Raw genomic sequence first — 20,563 nt, 5'->3', positions numbered from 1 at the left:
TCATAATGTTGTCTTGACCTGACATAAATGTTTTATAAATACCATCTTGTGTCATACTGTTCTGGTTTTAACTCAGCTGGCAGCTGACTGCTGGCAGTCTGGTTACAACAGAGGGATTTTCTTTTTCCCTGCTCCTTCCCCTCTGGGTGGGCAAGAAGGGAAGGAGCTGACAAAAAAGCTGAAATGTCATCTGAGATAAGTACAATTTACTACTCTATTGCAGGGATTACACAATGGGAAACAAACAAAAACAACAAACAAAAAAACCAAACAAATACACAAAAAAAAGGAGAAAAGGAACACAAAAACCCCCTGCTGCCACACAGAAACCAAAACTGGAACAAAAAGGCACAAAACCCATCCCAGAAACTGGGGAAGAAACATAAAAAACCTGGAACAGGAAACTTTACAAGTTACAGAATATATTTCAAGCGCCGTAAACCCCAGCCATAGCGAGCATGACATCAGCATGGTGTAGAATATACAATCCAGTCTGCTCTGTTTCTCTGTGCCACCTGAGGGGAGGGGGGCTAGCCCCATCCCTCATCCCTCCTAGTGGGGCCAGTCAGCTTAAACTAACACACATACCTATCAGAAAGGTCTGCATACTTCTGAGTGCTGGGCCTTATGACAGCTCTTCAGAGACAGTCCTTTGCTTTTACAGGGAAGATATATGGAAATAGAAGGATAAGGCCTATAAATTTTTATAGCTCTGTACTCTACTCACACATAGGCAGTGAATTGGATAGCAATCCCAGAAGAAGACATATGATCCTCCTACATTAAGCTATGTCCAATTTTAAAAGTACCTCTGAGCATCCATCCACTGTTTAAGATGCTTTGACATGTGTTAAAAGTTTGTCCCTACCCAACATACAAGGAGTAATTTTCATGAGCACAGACAGAAAATCAGGAAAGGACACAGATGCCAGTGGTGAAATGGGCCAAGTACTCAGGTTGTAGACAAAGCCAGTTGTGATCTGAAGGTCACATCAAGGACATGCTCTGGTATATGCACATGATGCTAGTCATGAGAGGGCATTACTGCACTTGGTGGTTACTGATCCCAGGAAAGCCATCATTTGGGAAGAGGAGAGAAAAACTCCTGGTCTTTGCTTTGCTCTGATCCTTTCCAGGGCTCAGACATCTTCTCAAAGTGACTACTCTTCCCAAGAGAAACCCTGCTATGCTCCCATTAGACCGGGACTCCAAGGAGATCAGCATCTGATCATCTATCAGCTCTCCTTGTCCCCTCTGCAGATAGGACAGGTGACCCTGCAACCATACCTGAGGCCAGAAAGTGCCAAACACACTCCTCCCTCCCTGATTAAAAAAAAGGGTCTGGGAGGAGTGGAATAGAAAGCATGTACAGCACAGACCTGATGGTGTGCATACTGCTCATTTTCACCACCGTGACCTGCACGTCTCTAGGTCTCTCCAGCTCAGCTTTGGTTGAGTTATCACAGCTTGGCAGTTATAACAAGCTATCATGTGGCACCTGAATTGCATTAACTGGCCAGAAATGGGAAGGCAGGTCACAGCCTGTTGCAAAGGCAGAAACATTGCCAACTGTTTGGCCCCCAGTGAAAAAAGGTTTCTGTGACATTCCCTCTCCTCCTGCATAGGCAGAGGAACATGGGGCAGCTCAGCTGGCATGGGGAAACTCCTCATGTCACAGTGTCTGGAGATGGTGTCTAAGGCCCCACTGCCTCTGACATTCAAAAGTCACACATTCAAAAGAGGATATCTGAATGTGTCTGCAGAGTCCACATCATTACAGCTCGCTGTTTGTGTCCTGTCACGTGTTTAGAGAGTCCCTGAATGGAGGAAAAGCAGAATTGCAAAGCAACTGGAAGTCAACACCTCTTGGTCTACCAGTCTACTGCTACACTTTCCAAAATATTAAGAATGTACCATGGAAAGGTGAATCCCTGGTATGAAACTATTCTCGGTAAGACATTTACCCCTTGCCCCTTGCTGCAGCTCTGCATGCCTCAGAAACATCAATTTAAAAGTGGTTTCTTACTCTTTATTGACCATTTGTCATCAATATAGCCAATAAATATCTAACTGGCCATTTTTTTCACCATAACTTGGAGTTGCTAGGCCACAAAGCCAAGGAAGAACATGCATCAGAGCAGAGAGAGAAGAGGAGGCTGAAGTATGTCTTAGCTGCATTTCCCCCACTCACCACCTTAGTCTTAAGTTCATCCCTGACCTTACATCAGGACAGTCATAGGTATGGAAAGTGAAGATTGGCTTGGACAATAGACTGATTGCCAGTGCTGCAGGTGTGCCCCTAGCATGGGGTTTAGCAATGCAGGTGTCATTTCTTCCTCCAAGATGCTCTACTCTTAATGTATTTCACTGTTTTTCAATGGAATGTGCACACTATCAGTTTCTAAAGAGGGTAGACCGGGAAAGGGCCATGCATGAAGCAGAGACTTGTGAATCAGAGAGCCTAGGAGAAAAAGAATCCATTTTCCTGAGGGGAAAAGTCCAGAAGATTTGTAGAAAAGTTGTAAGTCATGCCTACAGAACCTCTTCCACTCGATGTCTGCTCATAGTGCTTGGAAAACACCTGTCTCCTTAGATTAATCTGCTCTGCATTAATTGAGCAAGCCCACTTCAGCTGGCATTCTACCATCTGAGCAGTAAGTCATGCAAGTTCTCAGTTTCTCAGAAATGGGCAGGACTATAACAGCTAACTTTTTTTTTTTTTTTTCCAAATGGGTTTTCCCAACCCTTCAAAAATTCCTCCACTCCTGTTATCACATGTAGAAAATCAACAGAGTCAAGTGAGCCCAGGCAGGGAAAAAATGGGTTATCACAGCCTGCTACAGAAGGATGGACAGGTTTTCCAAGCAACACAAAAGAGACCCCTCTTGCAGCAATGGAACTCAATGTCATCCTACTGCAGTGGGCTCTACAAGTCCAGTGTTAGTCTGTGGAGCAGGCAAGTAACCCATAATCAACATCGGGACAACCTCCATACAAACACTCCCTCCACTTTAAGAAGGATTTGACCAATGATAGAAAAGAACAAAGCCAACAAGTCAGGTCAGAAAGTTCAAAAACATGGCCAGAGAAGAAAACTGCAGCAGGCAGAGCTGTTAGCCTAAAGACAGATGGAAGAATGGCAACTGTTTTCGATAGATACCTGGGAGCTGGTAGAGGATCTGCCAACAGAGGCCTTTCCAAATGAGTCACAAGCATCTGTCAAGAGGGCCCTACCAGGAGTCCAGGCTGTGGGCTGGGAAATGGGCTCTCTGGGCTTTGGGAAGTTCTTGCCAGCCCACTCTGTATGAAGCCACATTGAGTGGTATCTCTCCTTTATCCTGCTCTGCAGTGTGCCTGCAGCTAATAGCTTTGAGGCAACAACACAGGACCGACCCAGATTAACAGACCCCAACTCTCAGCTACCTCTAGACACTCTCTTTGCTGAGATGGACAGGTAGACAAGACCCTGAGCAATCTGACCCAACTTCTTTGAGCAAGAGATTGCAGCAGAGATCTTTATAGGTCCCTTCCCACCTACATTATTCTCTGTGGGAGGCGAACACATAGAGGTTCACCAATCTACTCCCAAGATTTTGAGGCAAGGCTAGGTCTGGATTCACATGCTTACTTCTCCAGGTAGGTTTTGCCCCATTCCTCCTCAGCATGGCAAGGTGAAGACACTCCAGCCCCAGACAGGACATCCCTCTCCCATACAGCTTTTCCAAGCAGGGACTTTCCAAAGGATGCAAAACTACTGGAGCCACATAAAAATCAAACTGAAGCAGGCAAAACAGATGGGCCAGAGCGTGGAGGCACATACAGCAGATGGCACTAAAATATTAAACTAACATTACCGCATGGTTAAGCCACAGCCTGGCTTGCTGCTGATTGCAGAGCCAGCCTGGGGAAAGCATGTAGATGAGAAACGAGCCTCAGATTGTTAAACCACCCTACCAAACATCCCCTGCCCACAGAAAAATGCCTTAGTAGCAACTCCTCCAAGAGCAGGGATGTGTAAACTTGATGCAGATGACATTTTGCTGAAGAAAAAGCTTTCCTAATAACTTAAGGTCTCTCCCAGATATCTGCTGGAAAATCATCTGTGTGAGAAATTGTAAAATCAGTTTGCAGCACCAAAAATGGGTGGATGCAGTGAGAGATTAAAGGGGAAAAGCCTACACTGCTTTCTGCTTGTCCGTTCTGTGACAGCCCTGGATGCCTCCAGATAGCATGAGAGGCACCAGAGGGGAGGTGAAGCATATCCATCAGCCCAGGCCATTTGCCATTTTCACTCCAAAAACCAGAAGTGATCCTACCACAGCTTGTGACACTACATGAGAGACACGAGGATACCAGACAGAGATGGGTGGTCATGAACCTTGGAGTCCCACATGAGCGCTTCCAGTCACAGCAGCCACATAGAGCTTGTGGTAAAGACATGCTGTTGTAGGGGACTAACCAGATGAATGCTAGAAAAGCCTTTCATAAGGCATAAAAATCAGCATGCCTCATAGCAGAGTGGCATAGGACCATGACACAGAATAAAGTATTTTAAATGATTAATTTTATTTGACTGCTTTTCAAGCAGGACTCTGCCTGGAATCTGGGTCCTGACAGTCATGCCATCTAACATGCAAGTGATAGCACTACCTCAAAACCCTGGGCCTGGGGTTTCCTTTTGTATGTTAAATTTTGCCATAAAACTAAAAGAAAATTAAACATTACTATTAATGTCTACTTATTTTTCTTTCTTTCCTTTTTTTCTGTTTTCTAACCTGAGCTCAGACATCTGATCTGGAAAGTAACCAGCTGCTGCACATTCCATTAAATGGATCGAGTGCAAGGAATCTCCAAATATTGTCATTGAAAGAAAGGCTGCAGAGAGACATGATGCACCAGCATAAGGGAAATCTCTGCCCAGATCTAGGTCCCCAGGCTGAGGGACACCAGCACATGGTAAGCCAAGTGAGGGCTATCAAGAGTCACAGGCATGGCAAGAGAAGATAGGAAAGGACTCAGCCAAAATGCTCCTTTCCAGTCTATCTTGGTCCAGGCTTCCTCTGGGCTTCTTGCAAACTGCCCCAGGCCAAAGTGTACATGTTTCCAGGACAGCAGGTCTTCTCTGAAAATTCCTGGATATTCAAGCTGGGTGGAAGCCCAGCCTGGATGTTACCTGGGATATGCAATGTCACAGTGCTGAGAATACCACACCACTCCATTGTATTACCATCCAAAATTTGTGAAAATCTGTTGCAAGACAGGGTTTTCTTAGAGCAAACCTAAAAATCTGCTCTGGCTACTGGAAAACACAAAGGCATCTTGATTTTCCTTCTCTGTGGCTGCACATTTGAAAAAAATAGAAAACAGAGAGACTGAGCTGGCAAACTTCTCTCCCGCAGAGCCACAGCCAGATGTTCTCTAAGCCCTCTTGTGTAAGGGCTGTGCCCACCTCTGTGAAGAGATGCCAGGAGTGATGCGGGGGCAGCGACAGCCCAACTGCAAATGTCTTGCTACAGCTCTGCCTTACCCTCCTCACCCCACAGGAGGCAGAGGAGCTGGTAACACACAGGCAGCAACTGTGCAACACTGCCCAAGACTAAGCTGTGTTGCAGCGACCAACGTCATCGTTCTGACCGTGTGGAAACCAGAGAGGTAGCTTAGTGGTTGTCAGCACGGGAATAGCTCCACTGCCTCAGCTCCAGTAAAATGGAGGTAGGAAGTCACCGACCGTTTTTGTTATTGCCACTGGATGGCAACAGACGTTAAGCAGAGAGGGTGAGTTATCCCTGCGCAAACCACACGCACTCTTGCTCTGCTCCACCCTCTCATTTAAGGGAACGACCGTGATTTTCAGCACACCCAGCAGACACACCAGAGAGATCTCTGAGGGATTCAGCCGCGGGCTGGTAGCAGTACGCCCAGCAAGACCTGGTTGGGTTGAACACTGGGCGTTTCCTTTGCACAGCTTCTCCTGTAGCCTGCGCTCAAAATCAATTTTCGTCTTGCCAGCCCCCTTCTGATGAGCCATGCAAAGTATATTTAACTCCATGGATATAAGACTCCTTGGTGGTATTACAGTATCATGCTCTGAAATGTTGTTAGGGGTGACGTGCTGGGAAGCACCTGTGCAGAGAAGGACCTGCGAGTGCTGGTGGACAGTAAGCTCACCATGAGCCAGCAATGTGCCTATATGGCCAAGAAGACCAATGGTATTCTGAGGTGCATTAAGAAGAGTGTGGCCAGCAGGTTGAGAGAGGTTCTTCTACACCTCTGCTCTGCCCTGGTGAGGCTGTACCTAGAGTATTGTGCCCAGTTCTGGGCTCCCCAGTGCCCGAAGGACAGAGAACTGCTGCAGAGAGTGCAACAAAAGACCACACGATGATTAGTGGACTGGAGCATCTCTCTTGCCAGGACAGGCTGAGAGACTTGGGGCTCTTTAGCCTGGAAAAGAGAAGCCTGAGAAGAGATCTTATAAATGCGTTGAAATATCTAAAGGGTGGAGGTCGTGAGGGTGGGACTGGGCTCTACTCAGTGGTGGCCGGTGATAGGAAAAGGGGCAATGGGTACAAACTACAACACAGGAGGCTTCACTTGAACTTAAGGAGCAACTTCTTTCCTTTGAGGGTGCTGGAGCACTGAATCAGGCTGTCCAGAGAAGTTGTGCAGTCTCCTTCTCTGGAGACTTGCAAAACCCATCTGGATGCGCTCCTGATCTAGGCATACCTCTGTTACCAGAGGGGTTGGACTAGATGATCTCCAGAGGTCACCAGAGGTCCCTACCATTCTGTGATTCTATGAAATAGTTAACACTTAGACATGAAACTGATGTCCTTCCACCCAGAACAGCACGCAGAACACAACAGGGTTGCAGAGAGCCAGTGCTAGATGTTGGTGGAAAGGTGTGTAAGGTAAATTCAATCAGCCCTACAGCTTCTGGTGTTTGGGCAGGGCCTGGGCCAGTCTTCTGAGAATCTGGCAGAAAAGCACTTACAAGCAATAATCATATGTTTCTTATTCAGCCTGTTAATGCCATTAGTTCATTACTGCTAAGAACAGCAGTATAACATATTATATTGCACTGCAGGTCTTGCAGTCTTTAGTGCATCATGCAAGTTTGGGCTGTTTCCTTACTAGACTTCATGCCTGAGTCCATGGCACTAAATCAGCTGTAAAAGTGTGCCACTTAAATATGTCTGCCACCAAGTCTCCAGGCCATCATGTGGCCAAGCATCTGTACAAATGCAGATGGATGCTCTCTCAGCAGCAGGGGTGGGGTTTGCCCCCCTCCATCTCTATTCAGCTGTTTTCAGGGAAGCAGCAGCTTTCCAGGTTGCAAAACAAGCTAGAGAAGAGCCATGCACTGCTGCTGCCCCCCAGCCCAGCTGTGTGAGATATCAGAAGGGCAGCATGGGGCAACCCCAGCATCTCTTCCTCTCTCCCTCCCACACTAGCCTGCAAAGCCAGAGGCACACAAAGGTCCTGGCTATCTAGAGCTGGCGACTTACAAAGAATAAAATGTCTCTTTGTGGTGTGTGCCTTGTCAACTATACAGGCTGCAGGGACCTCTGGCAATGTCAGTGTGCAGTGACCTCTTGGCCCTCTGGGTTAAGTCCAGACCCAAAGATGGTGGCAGCTTTAGATGTTTAGTGGGTCCAGTCAGAACTGAGTACTGGGCACAGCAAGCCTGGACCTGGCTGGCTTTGCATTGGGTTTGAAAGGATCCTATGGGACAAGTGCCCTTGAGCTCACCTGAGTACCAGGGAAGTGTCCTGCCCTCCTAGAGCTGAATTACGGAAGGGGTTTTCAGTGGGATGCCCTCCAAACTGTGTAGAACTGGGATGGATACCCCAAGCCACCCACCTCCCTACACTAGCCTGGAAGCACACACAAAACTCTCATTATTCAGTATGGAGGGTGTCAGCCACTGTGAGAAATTTGTTTAAGCTGCAGCAGCTTCAGAAACACCAGATTCACCAAACTCAACCCCTCTCCTGCTCCAAATATCTCCTTCTCTTTTTTTTTCTTACACTATCTTCACATTTCTGGGAGGGGCAGGACCACCTTCATGATTGCACCCATTCCCTGGGGTAAGGCAGGTAGTATTTCAAAGGAAAAATGATCATGTGTTGCTCTTTGTCCTCTAGACATCTGATGTACAAATCAGTCTTCAGTTACTGGGGTTCCTGCTTGATCCAGTATCTATATGCTTAAGCCTAAATATTAGTGTTGCTGGTATTTATTTGTTTTCCTAAGGGGAAGGAAAGGGGGATAGGAAGGTCAGAGATGATTTGTGGATTGTGACAGGGCATGTCAAGCTTCAAGCTGCAGTTATCCAGTGCCACTTGCCCTCTGCTCAGCACTACTAACATCTGCCCTACAAGGCACAGGCACCTCTCCCTCCTCCCCCTTCTCAGCAACATTGCAGAAACAACATAAACATCTGTATTTACCTTTCTGCCTATTTAAAAATGGCAGTAGGGATGAAGCCAAGGAACTTCTTTTGCCAGAGTCCTTGGGAGACACTTTACTTTGGTTAATAACAGTTTCTTCAATGGGTTTCTTCAGGATTATTCTTTCCTTTAGCTCCTCAGTGCTGACGGCAGAGGTCAGGGGCTCAGCACCTACTTTTGGTGCAACAAAAGAGCTTTTCAGGTAGGACGCAGACTCTGCCAGGTTTTCCCTGTTCATCCTGCTCTCTGTCATTTTGTTTGCTTCGTAGTCTGAGGTGTCAGTGCGTGAGCCATTCTCTTCCTTGATAATGTCCATGACCATGGGCTTCATCAGCGGGGAGTCTTGTTCCCTCTTTGGGCTCTCTTCGGAGGCCGACGAGGCGTCACAGGACTCGATGATGAGCTCACTGTCAAGCTCAGCCTCCCGCTCCTCCCGCAGGATGCTGTACTGGATGGAGGGGGAGGCAGGTGATGGAGGGGGCCCTCCAATGTGGCTGAAGGTCATGTAGTTGGAGTGCAGTGCCTCCTCAGCAGCCAGTGGGTCCTCTGACACAAGCTCTATCTCTGAGTCTCCTGACTCAGCACTGCTGGCATCATTATCCAGGTGGGAGGAGGCAGCAGAGCGCCCGGGTTTGACCCGTTGGTCTCTCTTCTCAGTGGAAAGGCTTGGTGACTGCTGAGCCTCTTGGGTCTCAAAAGAAAAGCTTTTTGCTTCCTTGATGGCGCTGATGAGCTCATCCTCTGACAAGCTTCCCTTGCCCTGTGACTCTGAGCCAGATCGTTCTGCCACCCGGAAAGAAAAGCAAGGGGAAAAAAAAATGTTAATAAAAAGATTTTCTAGCTGCTTGGGAAACAAACACAATAGATTTCATGACAGCATGGGGTGGTAAGAAAGGCAGAAAGTTTCCCTGTCTTAAGAAGACTAACAGTAATAACAGCTTGTCCTTGCAGAGTGTTTCCCATGCACAAATTATAAAATAAGTAACATTTGCCACTTTCACTGAGGAAAAAGCTGAGGCCCAAGGCACTGCTGGTCAGTGCTTGGCCAGTGGCTCAGTAATATGGTTTTCCCCAGGAAAATCACCAGTCATGAGCAATGTGGAGTCAGGCCACACATGACAGCAACTGCCACTGACAGCCAGGGGACAAATACACATGCAGGGCTGGTGGGTTCCTGACACCACTAATCCTAAAAACTCATGTAGTTTTGTCAAATTTTAACTTTGAGGATAAAGATTTAACTGTGAGGTGTGGAAAGTTCTTGGTCAGAAACTTTTCTCAGACTTTTTTTTTTTGGTGGGAGGGGTTGTGGTGTGATGAATTCTCTGCTTTTATCTCTGTTGGGTCTAAGACTGAATTTTTTTTTTTTTTACTGTAATTCTTAATATTGTTAAGGACTATCTTAACCAAATTAATGACTGACCAACCTGTCACCCAGAATTTGAAACATTTTCTTTTTCCCCTGCATTTCCTGACTGTGGGCCTGGAAGAAGGCATGCTCAATGAGTGAAAATGAGCACTTGAAAAGGCTTGCTGGTCACCCGGTATTGGCAAGGAGTCCGTATCCCATTCTAGAAGGGCATCTAGCACCAGACTTCCCTCCCTATCACTTTGCCATGTGGGATTTTGTAATGAAATAACAATAATAAAAAAAGAAAGTAAAATTGCATGTAAGGGCATTGCAATAAGGGGTGACAGAGACACATCAGCAGCTGTATTGAGTTACTGCATGGGGAACAGGCTTCACTTGACCATTCACAGAGCATCAGCCAGTTTCAAACTCAGAATGTACATCAGCAGCAAGGCCAGCCAGGCCACCTGAGCCTGTCTGTGCTAAGGGGGACCATGGTGGCACTTTGCATCCAATCCCCTGCCAGTGCCTGGCCACTGCCACCTCCTCGTCACCACTTTTCACCTTGAACTTCCCTGACACAGAGATCTCTATCATTTCTTTTGGGTGACAGAAAAAGGCTGGATTCTTCATTCATGTTGAAACAGCCATCAAGCACATGTGGAAATGTGTCCTCTGGATTCTGAAGTGCTCATTCACTGATTTTATATCACTATTACCATGACAGGGGTCACTAAGTAGTATTGCAAGTGGTGAGGGCTCAAGAAAGCCATCAGGAAAAGAGACACCAAGTTTCTTCCTGCTGATGCTAGTGAAGAAGCCCACACAGGACACTGCTTTCATCTGCATCTCTCTGTGAGATTTCCAGCCCCTCAGCTGAAGGCATGGGGAGTCTCAAGCTGACTTGTGCCTGCTCCCAGTGGTTATTTGCCTTTAACCTAGCCATGCTTTGGGTGCAGCTGCTGGCATCAACCCCCAAAGCACATCTAGCTGTGTTGGCCACCTCTGCAAGCTCCACTTCAACAGAGGGTGGGAGAAAGATTGTATTATATGTGACCTGGATAAAAAACAGTACTTGTGGATTCTTCCTGATTTACGGCAGTAATACTGTAGCCGATTTCTTCCTGATGCTATGCCTTCCCCAGGATGAATCTGGTACAGAAGGAGGTTTTAATGATAGTACTTCCAAGACATGATGTCCTGCTATGAGATAGGCAAGAAAAACAATGTCCCCACACCCCTCCAAGCAGTTTTGGTTTGTGCATCTGTCAATACACATGATGTTGAGCACACATCTTTGGCATGTCTGCAGCCCCTCTGACTGAACACCTCTCTTGTAGCAGATCCCTCTCCCTCAAGAAAGTCCTCCTGCAGCCCAGAGGTGGCCACAGCCAGGACTGAGTTGTTTGGGACTGTTAGAACACGCTCCTGTCTGGATGCTGGGAAACTTCTGTTCCATCAGCTGGGCTGAGCATTCTTCTCCTCCGGCTGCAGGAAGCTGGCATGAGCTGTGCCTCTCTCCTGCATCACCACACGTGAGCGTTTTCTCCCTGAGCAATGACTTAATCTGACACACGTCCAAACCGGCATGTGAGCATCAGCCTTTGCAGCGCAGCAACGCCAGCCCTCAGCTTCACCCACCCCAGCCCACCCTGGCAGTTTGTATCCCTCAGTCACTGCATCCAAACAGAGAAGTTCTTTGTGGCCAGCAGCAGGGTGTCACTTTTACCGCTGGCATGGGGAAGCGTATAAATACCCAGCGCCTTTCAGTGCCAGCACGGTGTCTGAACACACCACATCATCCTTCCCTAGAAAGATGATGGCCAGCCATTAAAAGTAAACTCTTTTCAAAAGTCCTGATCCAAGCAGGAGCTAACTGAGGGCTTTGACAGAATGCCTGAGGGGTATCTAGAAGCAACGACTTTGCTGGGTCACTAGGTAGAAATAGCAAGGGCAGGTTTTACATTTCTTTCTCGCTTACAAACATGGAGTCTGGGCGAAGCGTGTCCCTGGCTGTGGGAATGGGAAGTCCAGAGAAAACACCCTGCAGGAGCCAGCCCCTGAAGAAGATGCCTCTTTCTTTTCTTAATACAGTGCTTCTGGTTTCCTAGAACACCAATGCAAAGTGGTAGGACCTCCCAGGGCTGTTTGGGCAGTGCTGGGGATCAGCTTTGCCCATGAAGAGGAATATTTTTGAGCCAGCAATTATGCCAGCCACACCAGTATGGCAGTAGCCATGAAACTCAGCCACACACTATTTAACTGTTTTGATGGGATATGGTTATCAAGTATCATGAAAGCAGCCTTTAACAGTTGTCAAAGACTGAATAAATAAGAGTTAGTGTCTGAAGTTCTTAATTACTATGTAGTGCAAAAAGTGTAAATCGATAAAAAACAGCATGTCTCAGAAGCAGTATGTGATGTCACCCAGACAAATAAAAGAAAAACAGGGCTCTAAAGTCTATTTATTATCTAAAGTTTCTGTCTGATGCAGGCAGGATAAACTGACAGCTGTGGCAGACTCCTTCTACCTCACTTTTGTGTGGAAAAGTGTATAAATGCACATGAAGTTTGGGACAGGAACTTGGTAGTTTCTTAAGGGTAGACATTAGTCTGGGTGAAAATCCCAAGATGCCATTTTAAAGATATTCCATTTGATTTTTAAAAGCTTCTAGATGCCATCAAAGCAATGGAAATTTCAGCTTGGGGATATTTATTGTCAAATGTTTCTTGTCAAAGGGGGTTAGACCCAGGATGATGAAATTTAATTTCAAGTCTGTAAATTCTGGTTTGTGTCACAGAACTTTGTCCCTTTTTAAAATACTATACTACTTCTATATTTTAGCAGTATGTAACAGGGAAAATGAAGAACAGATATTATGTACACCTGCAGTAATCAGACAATAAGAAAATGTATAAACATGAGATTTTTGTGCTTTTCCACATACACCACCACCCCATCTCCACCCCCCAAAATCAGGAGCCTTTGAAAGAGACTTTTTCTTTCTCTCTCCAGTCCACTTTGTAAATGAGGTGACAACATTTTCCTCCTCAGCACTTTGTAAAAGCAGCACTTTCACTTGAAAACAGCCCTTATTTTTAATGGCCTCAAAACAGCCATTAAATTTTTAAAAAGTTAACCCAACCACACACTTCATTTTCTCTGGGGAGCATGACCAGCCAAGGTGGCTGAGACCTCAAAATGACTGGGGTCTAGTCCAAACTATCACTTGGATGATACTCACAATGACACCTGCCATCTCACAACTTCCACTGCAGGAATTGCTGAGTCCTGTGGGAATGTGGCTCAGCAAGCCTGGATCTGACCCTAGTCATTCTTCTGAGCAGCTCCCAGCAACTTATTTCTGTAGATCCCCAGTCCTGTCTTCCCTTCTTTACATATCTAAAGGGCAGCTTATCCTGAGCAGTCTATCAGTGATGGGCAACACAGTTCACACTTCTCTTCAGTTTTGCAATGCAAAGGGGTGCCAGAGCAGAAACACCTACAGCTATAGAGACCTATTAATGTCTGCTCACATTCCCTTAGACCCACCCCACAAACCCATAGCAATTCTTCAAGGGGCAGGGCTACAATTGCAAACACTTTCCAAATACTAAAAATCCCAGTGCCATGCACCAGCATTACCTGTGCCAGAGGATGGTGGTGTGACAGACCCAGGGCTGTCATCTTCTGGCTCTGACACTGTCACTGTTGGTACTACCTCACTGGTTGGCTTCAGGCCGGTCTCTGGTTGAGTCAGGCTTGACTCTTTGCTGGCAGCTTCCCCAGTGCTTTCTGTCTCAGTGAGCGTGATCTTGACAGGGGCTGTAACCACAGAGGCACTGTGCTGTTCTCCAGACCTTGTGTCTTCAAGATGGTCTTGCTCTATGGCTGCCTTCATGCTTTCTGAAGCTGTCTGATGTGGTTCAGCACTGTGGCTGGACCTGGTGGCTATTCCCTGGTACTTATCTGTAAGGTCTGGGCTCTCATCCTCTGAGTCAGAGTCATTCTTTTCTTGGTATTTTATTTCTTCTGATCTACTTATGTCCATGTATTTGTAAGCTTCTACTTTCATGGGATCTGCTAAGGTTTTATCAACTTCAGCAGACTCTGCAGGAGTCATCTCTATTCCTGAATCTGAGCTAAACAAGCCACGGGACTCAAAGCCAGTCACATCTTGAACAGGATGCCCCAGCGCGTTAAATCCCTCTGTGCTGCCGGAGCAGGGAATGGGGCTGTTCTCCTGCTGGTAAATGCCTGTGAAATAGGTGGAGTCCCGCGGGGTGGTGTAGTGGACATCTGAGATCAGAGAGGTGTAGAAGGAGTTGTCACCTCCGTTGGCAGTGGAGCCGTAGTCAAAGAGGTGTGATGAGGCTGTGACACCTAAAGCAAAGACAGGAAATGGATGCAGAGTGAGGACACAAGTGCCTGCATGCTTCAGCCTGTCCGCACAGTTGGAGTTGCTCCCCACCCATTTTAGACTCAGTTTGTGCACCAGGCTTGGCTTTGCTTATAACATCTTTGGGACTCTCTCTTACCATACCTTTGGGCAGGATAATGGCACATCTGTCAGAAGACAGATGCTGTTGTATCTTAAAATAGCTACAATGATCATGATAGCTACTAAGAGTTCATGGCCAATGTCAGCCCAGCCTATGCAAAACAATGTCCAGTCATTTGACTCAAGTCTGAGTCAGGGGCTTAACACTCCATATTCATAAATAAATAAATAAACCAACCAAAAAACCACAACAAAGCAAAACAATGCAGGACAAAAAGATTTATTTATTTTTAAACAAAGAGAAATGGAGGAGTTTGACCCTAAGGAAACTTTTCATTATAAAATATTCTGCTGCACAGGAATCATGATGGCAAGTCAGTAAGCAGCTTTAGATTCCATTTTCTCTAAGAACTGTAGAATCATTAAGGTTGGAAAAGATCTCAAGATCATCAAGTCCAACTGTCAACTCAACACCATCATGCCCACTAAGTAACATCTCAAAGAACCATGTCTACACATTTTTTGACTCCACCACCTCCCTGGGAAGCCTGTTCCAATGCCTGACCACTCTTTCAGGAAAGAATTTTTTCCTAATATCCAACCTAAAACTCCCCTGGTGTAACTTGAGGCCACTTGCTCTTGTCCTATCGCTTGTTACCTGGGAGAAGAGACTGACACCCACCTCACTACAACTACTACTCTCTACTAGTTGTAGAGAGCAATAAAATCTCCCCTCAGCCTCCTCTTCTCCAGGATAAACAACCTCAGTTCCCTCAGACTTTCCTCGTAAGACCTGTTCTCCAGACCCTTCACCAGTTTCACTGTCGTTCTCTGGACACGCTCCAGCACCTCAATGTCCTTATTGTGAGGGGCTCAAAACTGACCCCAGTATTCAAGGTGTCCTTTAAGAGTAGCCACCCTAAATTTGTGAAATACAGGGGCAGAGACTAAACACCCTCACTTAATTATTTTCACATGGCCAGAAAGCCATACCCTGTGTGCATCTTCTACAAAGCACTCCAGCATGGAAGTGGTTAAACCTCTGCCCACACCCATGCATCATTTCCATACACTACCTCCGATTCCCTCTGTCGGGCGTTAAGTTCCTGGGGATGACGCTAATTGTATTACAAACAACAGCCACTCTTTATTTGCAGCATTAATATGAAGCACAGCTCGATAATGGGAACAGCAAGATCCCCCATGAGGGAGGCAGGAGGTGGGGAAACATTTTTATAGGGGCTGAGGGAACTAGGATGTAGAGGAATGAAGCGGATGTCTGCAGGAGCTGGTGTCTGTAGCGGGGCAGAAGCCAGTTAACCACTTGCATGCTGATGCACACTGCATCACAGAGGCTGGACAGCTTTCTCTGACCTTTGTTCATCACCCTGCAAGGGAAGTGGGGGTCCTGACCAGCTCCATATGTGCTGCGTCCTGGTCTACAACACACAATGCAGGCTTAAAACTGATATTAAAAGGATGTTGCCACAGCTGCACAGCCAAAAGCTGAAAAAACACCAGCATGAAATCTCCTAAGCTACTTCCATTTAGCTATTTTTTCCTCCATGCACACACATTATGGTACCATCTCTAAATACTGTCACAACTACTTTTTCCCCACAGCCCTCCATACATTAGACACATGCAGCTCATTTAGTGAACCCTGCAGCATTTTTTTTTCCTTTTAACGCTGTTCAATGTGTAGCTGCAGGCTTTGTTTTACTGCACAGCCTTGGTTGGATTTGGCATGTGCATCCCAGGCCCTGCACAAAGGCAGAACGGCCATTTCCCTCACCTGTATTTTTGTATCACTCAGTGCTATGAGGACTTGCAAATAACTTCTCTTTATTGGGCTGTGTTTAGGGTAGGAACAGCATGCTACCTTAAAAACAGAAGCCTGGCAGCACAGGGGAAAGGCAACCAAAAGGTGCCACGCCTTGTTTTTCAGCCTACCTGTGCTGTCCTGTGTGTCCACCTGCACTGTCTTTGGGTACTGCTGGTCCCTCACCACTAAATTGTTACTGCACACACCATGGTGGTAGCAGTTCCATCCCCACACCCTGAGAGGGCCCAGTGGTTTGTGGCAGCTGTCTTTGCCACAGGAGACCAGAGTAAGTGCTGTATTAGAAGGTATACAATTATCACCATTCTCAGTCATTCCCAGCCTTCAGTTTGCTCATTGTACTGCTGTGGAGCATTGCACAGAATGGTCATAAATATTGCTGTGGAAAATGTCAAGATCTTGTTTCAGAATGGTGAGTGTCACACATGAATCTGGGACTTTTTCTTTCCTCTGTATGTAATTTTGTATTTACCTACACTGAATTTTGTCTTCAGTTTTCCTGCCAGCTCACTCAGGGCTGCAAGAGCCTTTTGCAACTCACTGCAGGCATCTCTCATCCTTACTGCTCTAAATGACTCAGTCTCATCAGCAAAGGTACATGAAAATGGAGCCTAAGTGGAAAACCACTGGGAAACCAAAACAGAATAAGGGCTAAGCTGGGCTGCTGTCAGCAACATTAGGTCTTACCTGAGGCCACACAGTGCCTCACAAGGGCAGCTCATACCCAAACCCCATTTTTAAATAATCAGTCAGAAAAAAGGGATAGTTTCTTTTTCTTGCAAATATTTTTCTTGCTGAATCTACCTTTTGGAAAATTATCCATAAAGAGGCTTGGATTTTCACAAATGTGTTGGTTAGCTGAAATTATCTGAGGCATTGCTTATGCCAACATATTTCAGGCTGTGAATTGCTGACTACAGATTCTTCATGCCTGTTGCTGCCAGTATCTGCTGTTTGTAATTTACTATTTGTGCTGGGTGAGTGGCTGTCTAAATCATGGGGTTTCACAGCAGCTCTTTCATTAGATGATTCCTTGATACCTACTGAGTCTGATCCAAAGCCCACTGATTCTGAGTGGCTTTGCACCAGGTCAAGATGGCTGTACAATAGTACTGTGCTGGATGCTCATGAAAAATACATCATCACAACACCATCAGTGAGCAAAAATCCTTTTCTACAAACATCCCACTAGTGCTAGTAAAGAGGGAGCACAAACATGGTCAGAGGAGATTGAAGTCTTTGTCAAACCAATATTCATGGATGCTGTTAGCAGCTTTCATTTCTGCTTTGTCCATGGTATATGTGAGCCAGATGCACATGCATTTGCAGCACTTACTGATGCTGATCAATAAAGCAGTGAAAGGGTTCCTAATATGTTTGTGTCAGGTGCTTCATAGCAGGAGTTACAGCAAGCCTGGTGAGGCACTGTGACAAAGAGAGCCTGTGAAAAACATCATCCTATTCTTTATGTTACTCATTAGCAGGAAGAAAAAGAACCCTGAAAGAGTCACTGACACATCTGCAAACAGTACAAAACCAATGCTGCAGCAGATGTTAACACAAAAGCTGATTTGAAATGGACTTGCTGTTAGTCATAAATCTTTTTTTTTCTTTCTTTTCTCTGCAGTGGTTTTGCAAATGATGATGGAAGCAGAAAATGCATCTCTTTGGGGTTCAGGAGGAAGACAAAGAGTTAAAGGGAGTGTGAGCACGTCCATGTGCATGTGTCAGTACAGAGGGTTTACATTAGTAGGATATAGAAGGATCCCAACTCTCAAGGCAACTGAAGAGTCAAAAGCACTGAAGACAGCTGAAAATGCCTAATTACTAGGATTTAATGCATCAATCTATTTCCACAGGGAATGATTTAAAGCCACTGGTAAAACTGCCTCTTATTTGGGAAGTGTGAATCTATCTGCTATTAGGCTGGCTATTAAAGACATGGAAACCTATGACAGCTGAGCAAGATTTTTGCTGAATAGTGTATTCAGAGCCTGGTGATTAAGCAATGACCTCTCTGGCTTTAAGTTTATTCAGTTCAATATCCGTGGGAAGGAGAAGCCATGAATAGCACTGGTAATGGATGGCAGTATCAGATCTGAATTTACCCCTGTAACAAAGGGTCAGGGTTTTTTAACTGAATTTCCTTCAAATGTATCCAAAAACTTGCCTGCCAATTCAGGTAGAGCAAAGCTATTCAGTGCCTGAGAGCAGCAGTCACATCTTCATGTAATATGAGCCTTCAGGAAATAATTTCCCTTCCTGTGACCAGCTAAGAAGTAATGGGTCTGATTCAATCACCTGAGCACAGCTGAGATGCTCAGCAAGTTGCATGAGTTTTCATCAACTCTAAAGAAAAAAAGAAAAAACAAACAAAAAAACCACTGAAAATTACTTTTTTGTTTCCTCAGAGTAAGTAAGTGAATTCTCCAGACATCCTCTCCTACAGCACTGTATTTAGAGCTATTTAACAACTGACACAGGAAATAATTTAGAAATCATTGGTTCCATGCAGAGTAACTCTTAAGAAAGGCAGCTGAAGCTCAGTTTGGATCAATGCAAGCTACTGCTGCAGCATTCTGGAGAAGGAAATAAAAATTTAGCTGAGAATAACAGACAAGGAAATCATCTATTTTAAATAAAACTGATTTATTTTTATATATATATAAAAATATAATTAAAAAATATATATATATTCCCCCCCAATTAGAGTATGCCTGGTCCTTCTTAAAATTGACCACTTCAGAATATTAGAATATTGTGTTCAATTTTCAATAAGATTGAATCATAGAATGATTTGGGTTGGAAGGGACCTTAAAGATCCTCTAATTCCAACCCCCTGCCATGGGCAGGGGCACCTACTACTAATCTAGCTTGCTCAAGGCCCCATCCAACCTGGCTTTGAACACTTCCAGGATTGGAGCCTCTGCAACATCTCTGGGCAACCTGTTCCAGTGCCTCACCACCCTCATGGTGAACAGTTTCTTCCTAATGTTTAATTTAAATCTAGCTTCTTTCAGTTACCCCTTGTCCTATTACTGCACACCTTTGTAAAAGTCCTTCTCCAACTATCCTGTAGGCTTCCTTCAAATACCAAAAAATACTTCAAATACTGGAAAATACGCAGTCTCCACATTACCCTGCCTTTCTTAAATCTTCACATACAACTCTGGTGACCTTCAATGGCACAGAGTGACACAGAAGGACACAAACTGTCAGTTCTGCGGAAGAGTTGGCAGCTCCAACAACAGGAGGTTCAGCATCAGTGATTCAGTGAGAAATATTAATTTTTCAGAAGAGGAGAGGGGGAACTAATTTGTAATTAGATGAGGCTATTTTTACAGACTGGAGCTGCACTAAGAAGGGGAAAGATCTTCGGTTGCAGCCGGAGGAATCAAGGTTTCAGCAACCTTTTCAGACAAAAGCAGTGTTGAGCAAGCTGCTTCCAGCAAATTCCTGTAAGCCTTTTAAATAGTTGGCTCTGATTTTTGCTTTGGATATTGAGCCTCAGAAGTTACCAGCTACCCAAGCACTGCAGGGCTGCTAGCTCCCAGGAGCAGAGTCTCCCCAGCTTTCTCCAGTGTTCATGCAGATCACAGCCTCCTAGTGACAAGGTCCACCTTGTCCTTTTGGACAGTCCCTGACCTACAGCAATTGATGGGCTAGGGGTAATAATGAGCAAAGGCCTATAAACAATAGGAGAGTACTCATTTGGCTGGCTCCAAATGATGCTAGAGGGTCTCCCAGGCCACATGTGACACCCAGTACCTTCAGCCTTTAGATGTCAACCAGAGATTTAGGGTAACAAAGAGCCCCAAACCAAGTGATGAGTATTTTCCAGCACAGCAACTTTGCTCTGATCCAGGACTCCTGAAGGCACCACAGAGCTCAGGGATATGTAGTGACTTTCAGCACTCAGGCTAAAGTCTAGGTCTGTATTGTCCTAAGGCTCAGAGAGGTGGCTGAGCACATTGCTAAGCTTTTTATTTTATAATCACCTTATCACTTAGAGAGGCTGATTTCATAGCAAGGCTGTTCTAAATCCAAGGAGGAGAGTCCAGCTGGCCAGAGCTTGCCACCACCTACACACCTATATCTAGAGATCAAACCACAGATCAGGGTGCTCTCTAATGAGCAACACATACCATGTTTCCCAGCCCCACATTGTCAGCTTATGTTTCAAGCTCTCGTTAGTTTTTATCACCCATCCATGACCACACAGATATATCTTCTTGCTTTCTTCCAAATAGAAAACAAAAGTAAAAGCAGCTACCAAACAGTCCTGCCTTTTCTCTACAATTTGTCATCAGCCACTAGCAAGAAGCCTGTGCTTGACCTTTAATTCCAAACCTATCCTTTAAAAAGGGCCAAAAAAAGGAAAAACTTATTCTTTTGACCCTGGTACATTTTCATTGGT

General features: G+C 45.5%; 1 protein-coding gene across 1 annotated transcript in view; it reads right to left on the bottom strand.

The window, feature by feature from the left end:
* RTN1 (reticulon 1) overlaps window positions 1-20,563 on the bottom strand; it is a 121,506-nt gene that overhangs the window by 39,246 nt on the left and 61,697 nt on the right. The window contains exons 2-3 of the mRNA XM_054400302.1: window positions 13,448-14,185; window positions 8,451-9,233 (exon numbers count right to left, since the gene is read on the bottom strand). Coding sequence (XP_054256277.1) covers window positions 8,451-9,233; window positions 13,448-14,185 — 1,521 coding nt within the window. The remainder of the gene's footprint in view (window positions 1-8,450; window positions 9,234-13,447; window positions 14,186-20,563) is intronic.

This window comes from Indicator indicator, chromosome 4, assembly GCF_027791375.1.
Source record: "Indicator indicator isolate 239-I01 chromosome 4, UM_Iind_1.1, whole genome shotgun sequence".
Classification (NCBI taxonomy): domain Eukaryota; kingdom Metazoa; phylum Chordata; class Aves; order Piciformes; family Indicatoridae; genus Indicator; species Indicator indicator.
This window is presented reverse-complemented; position numbering and strand designations above follow the sequence as displayed.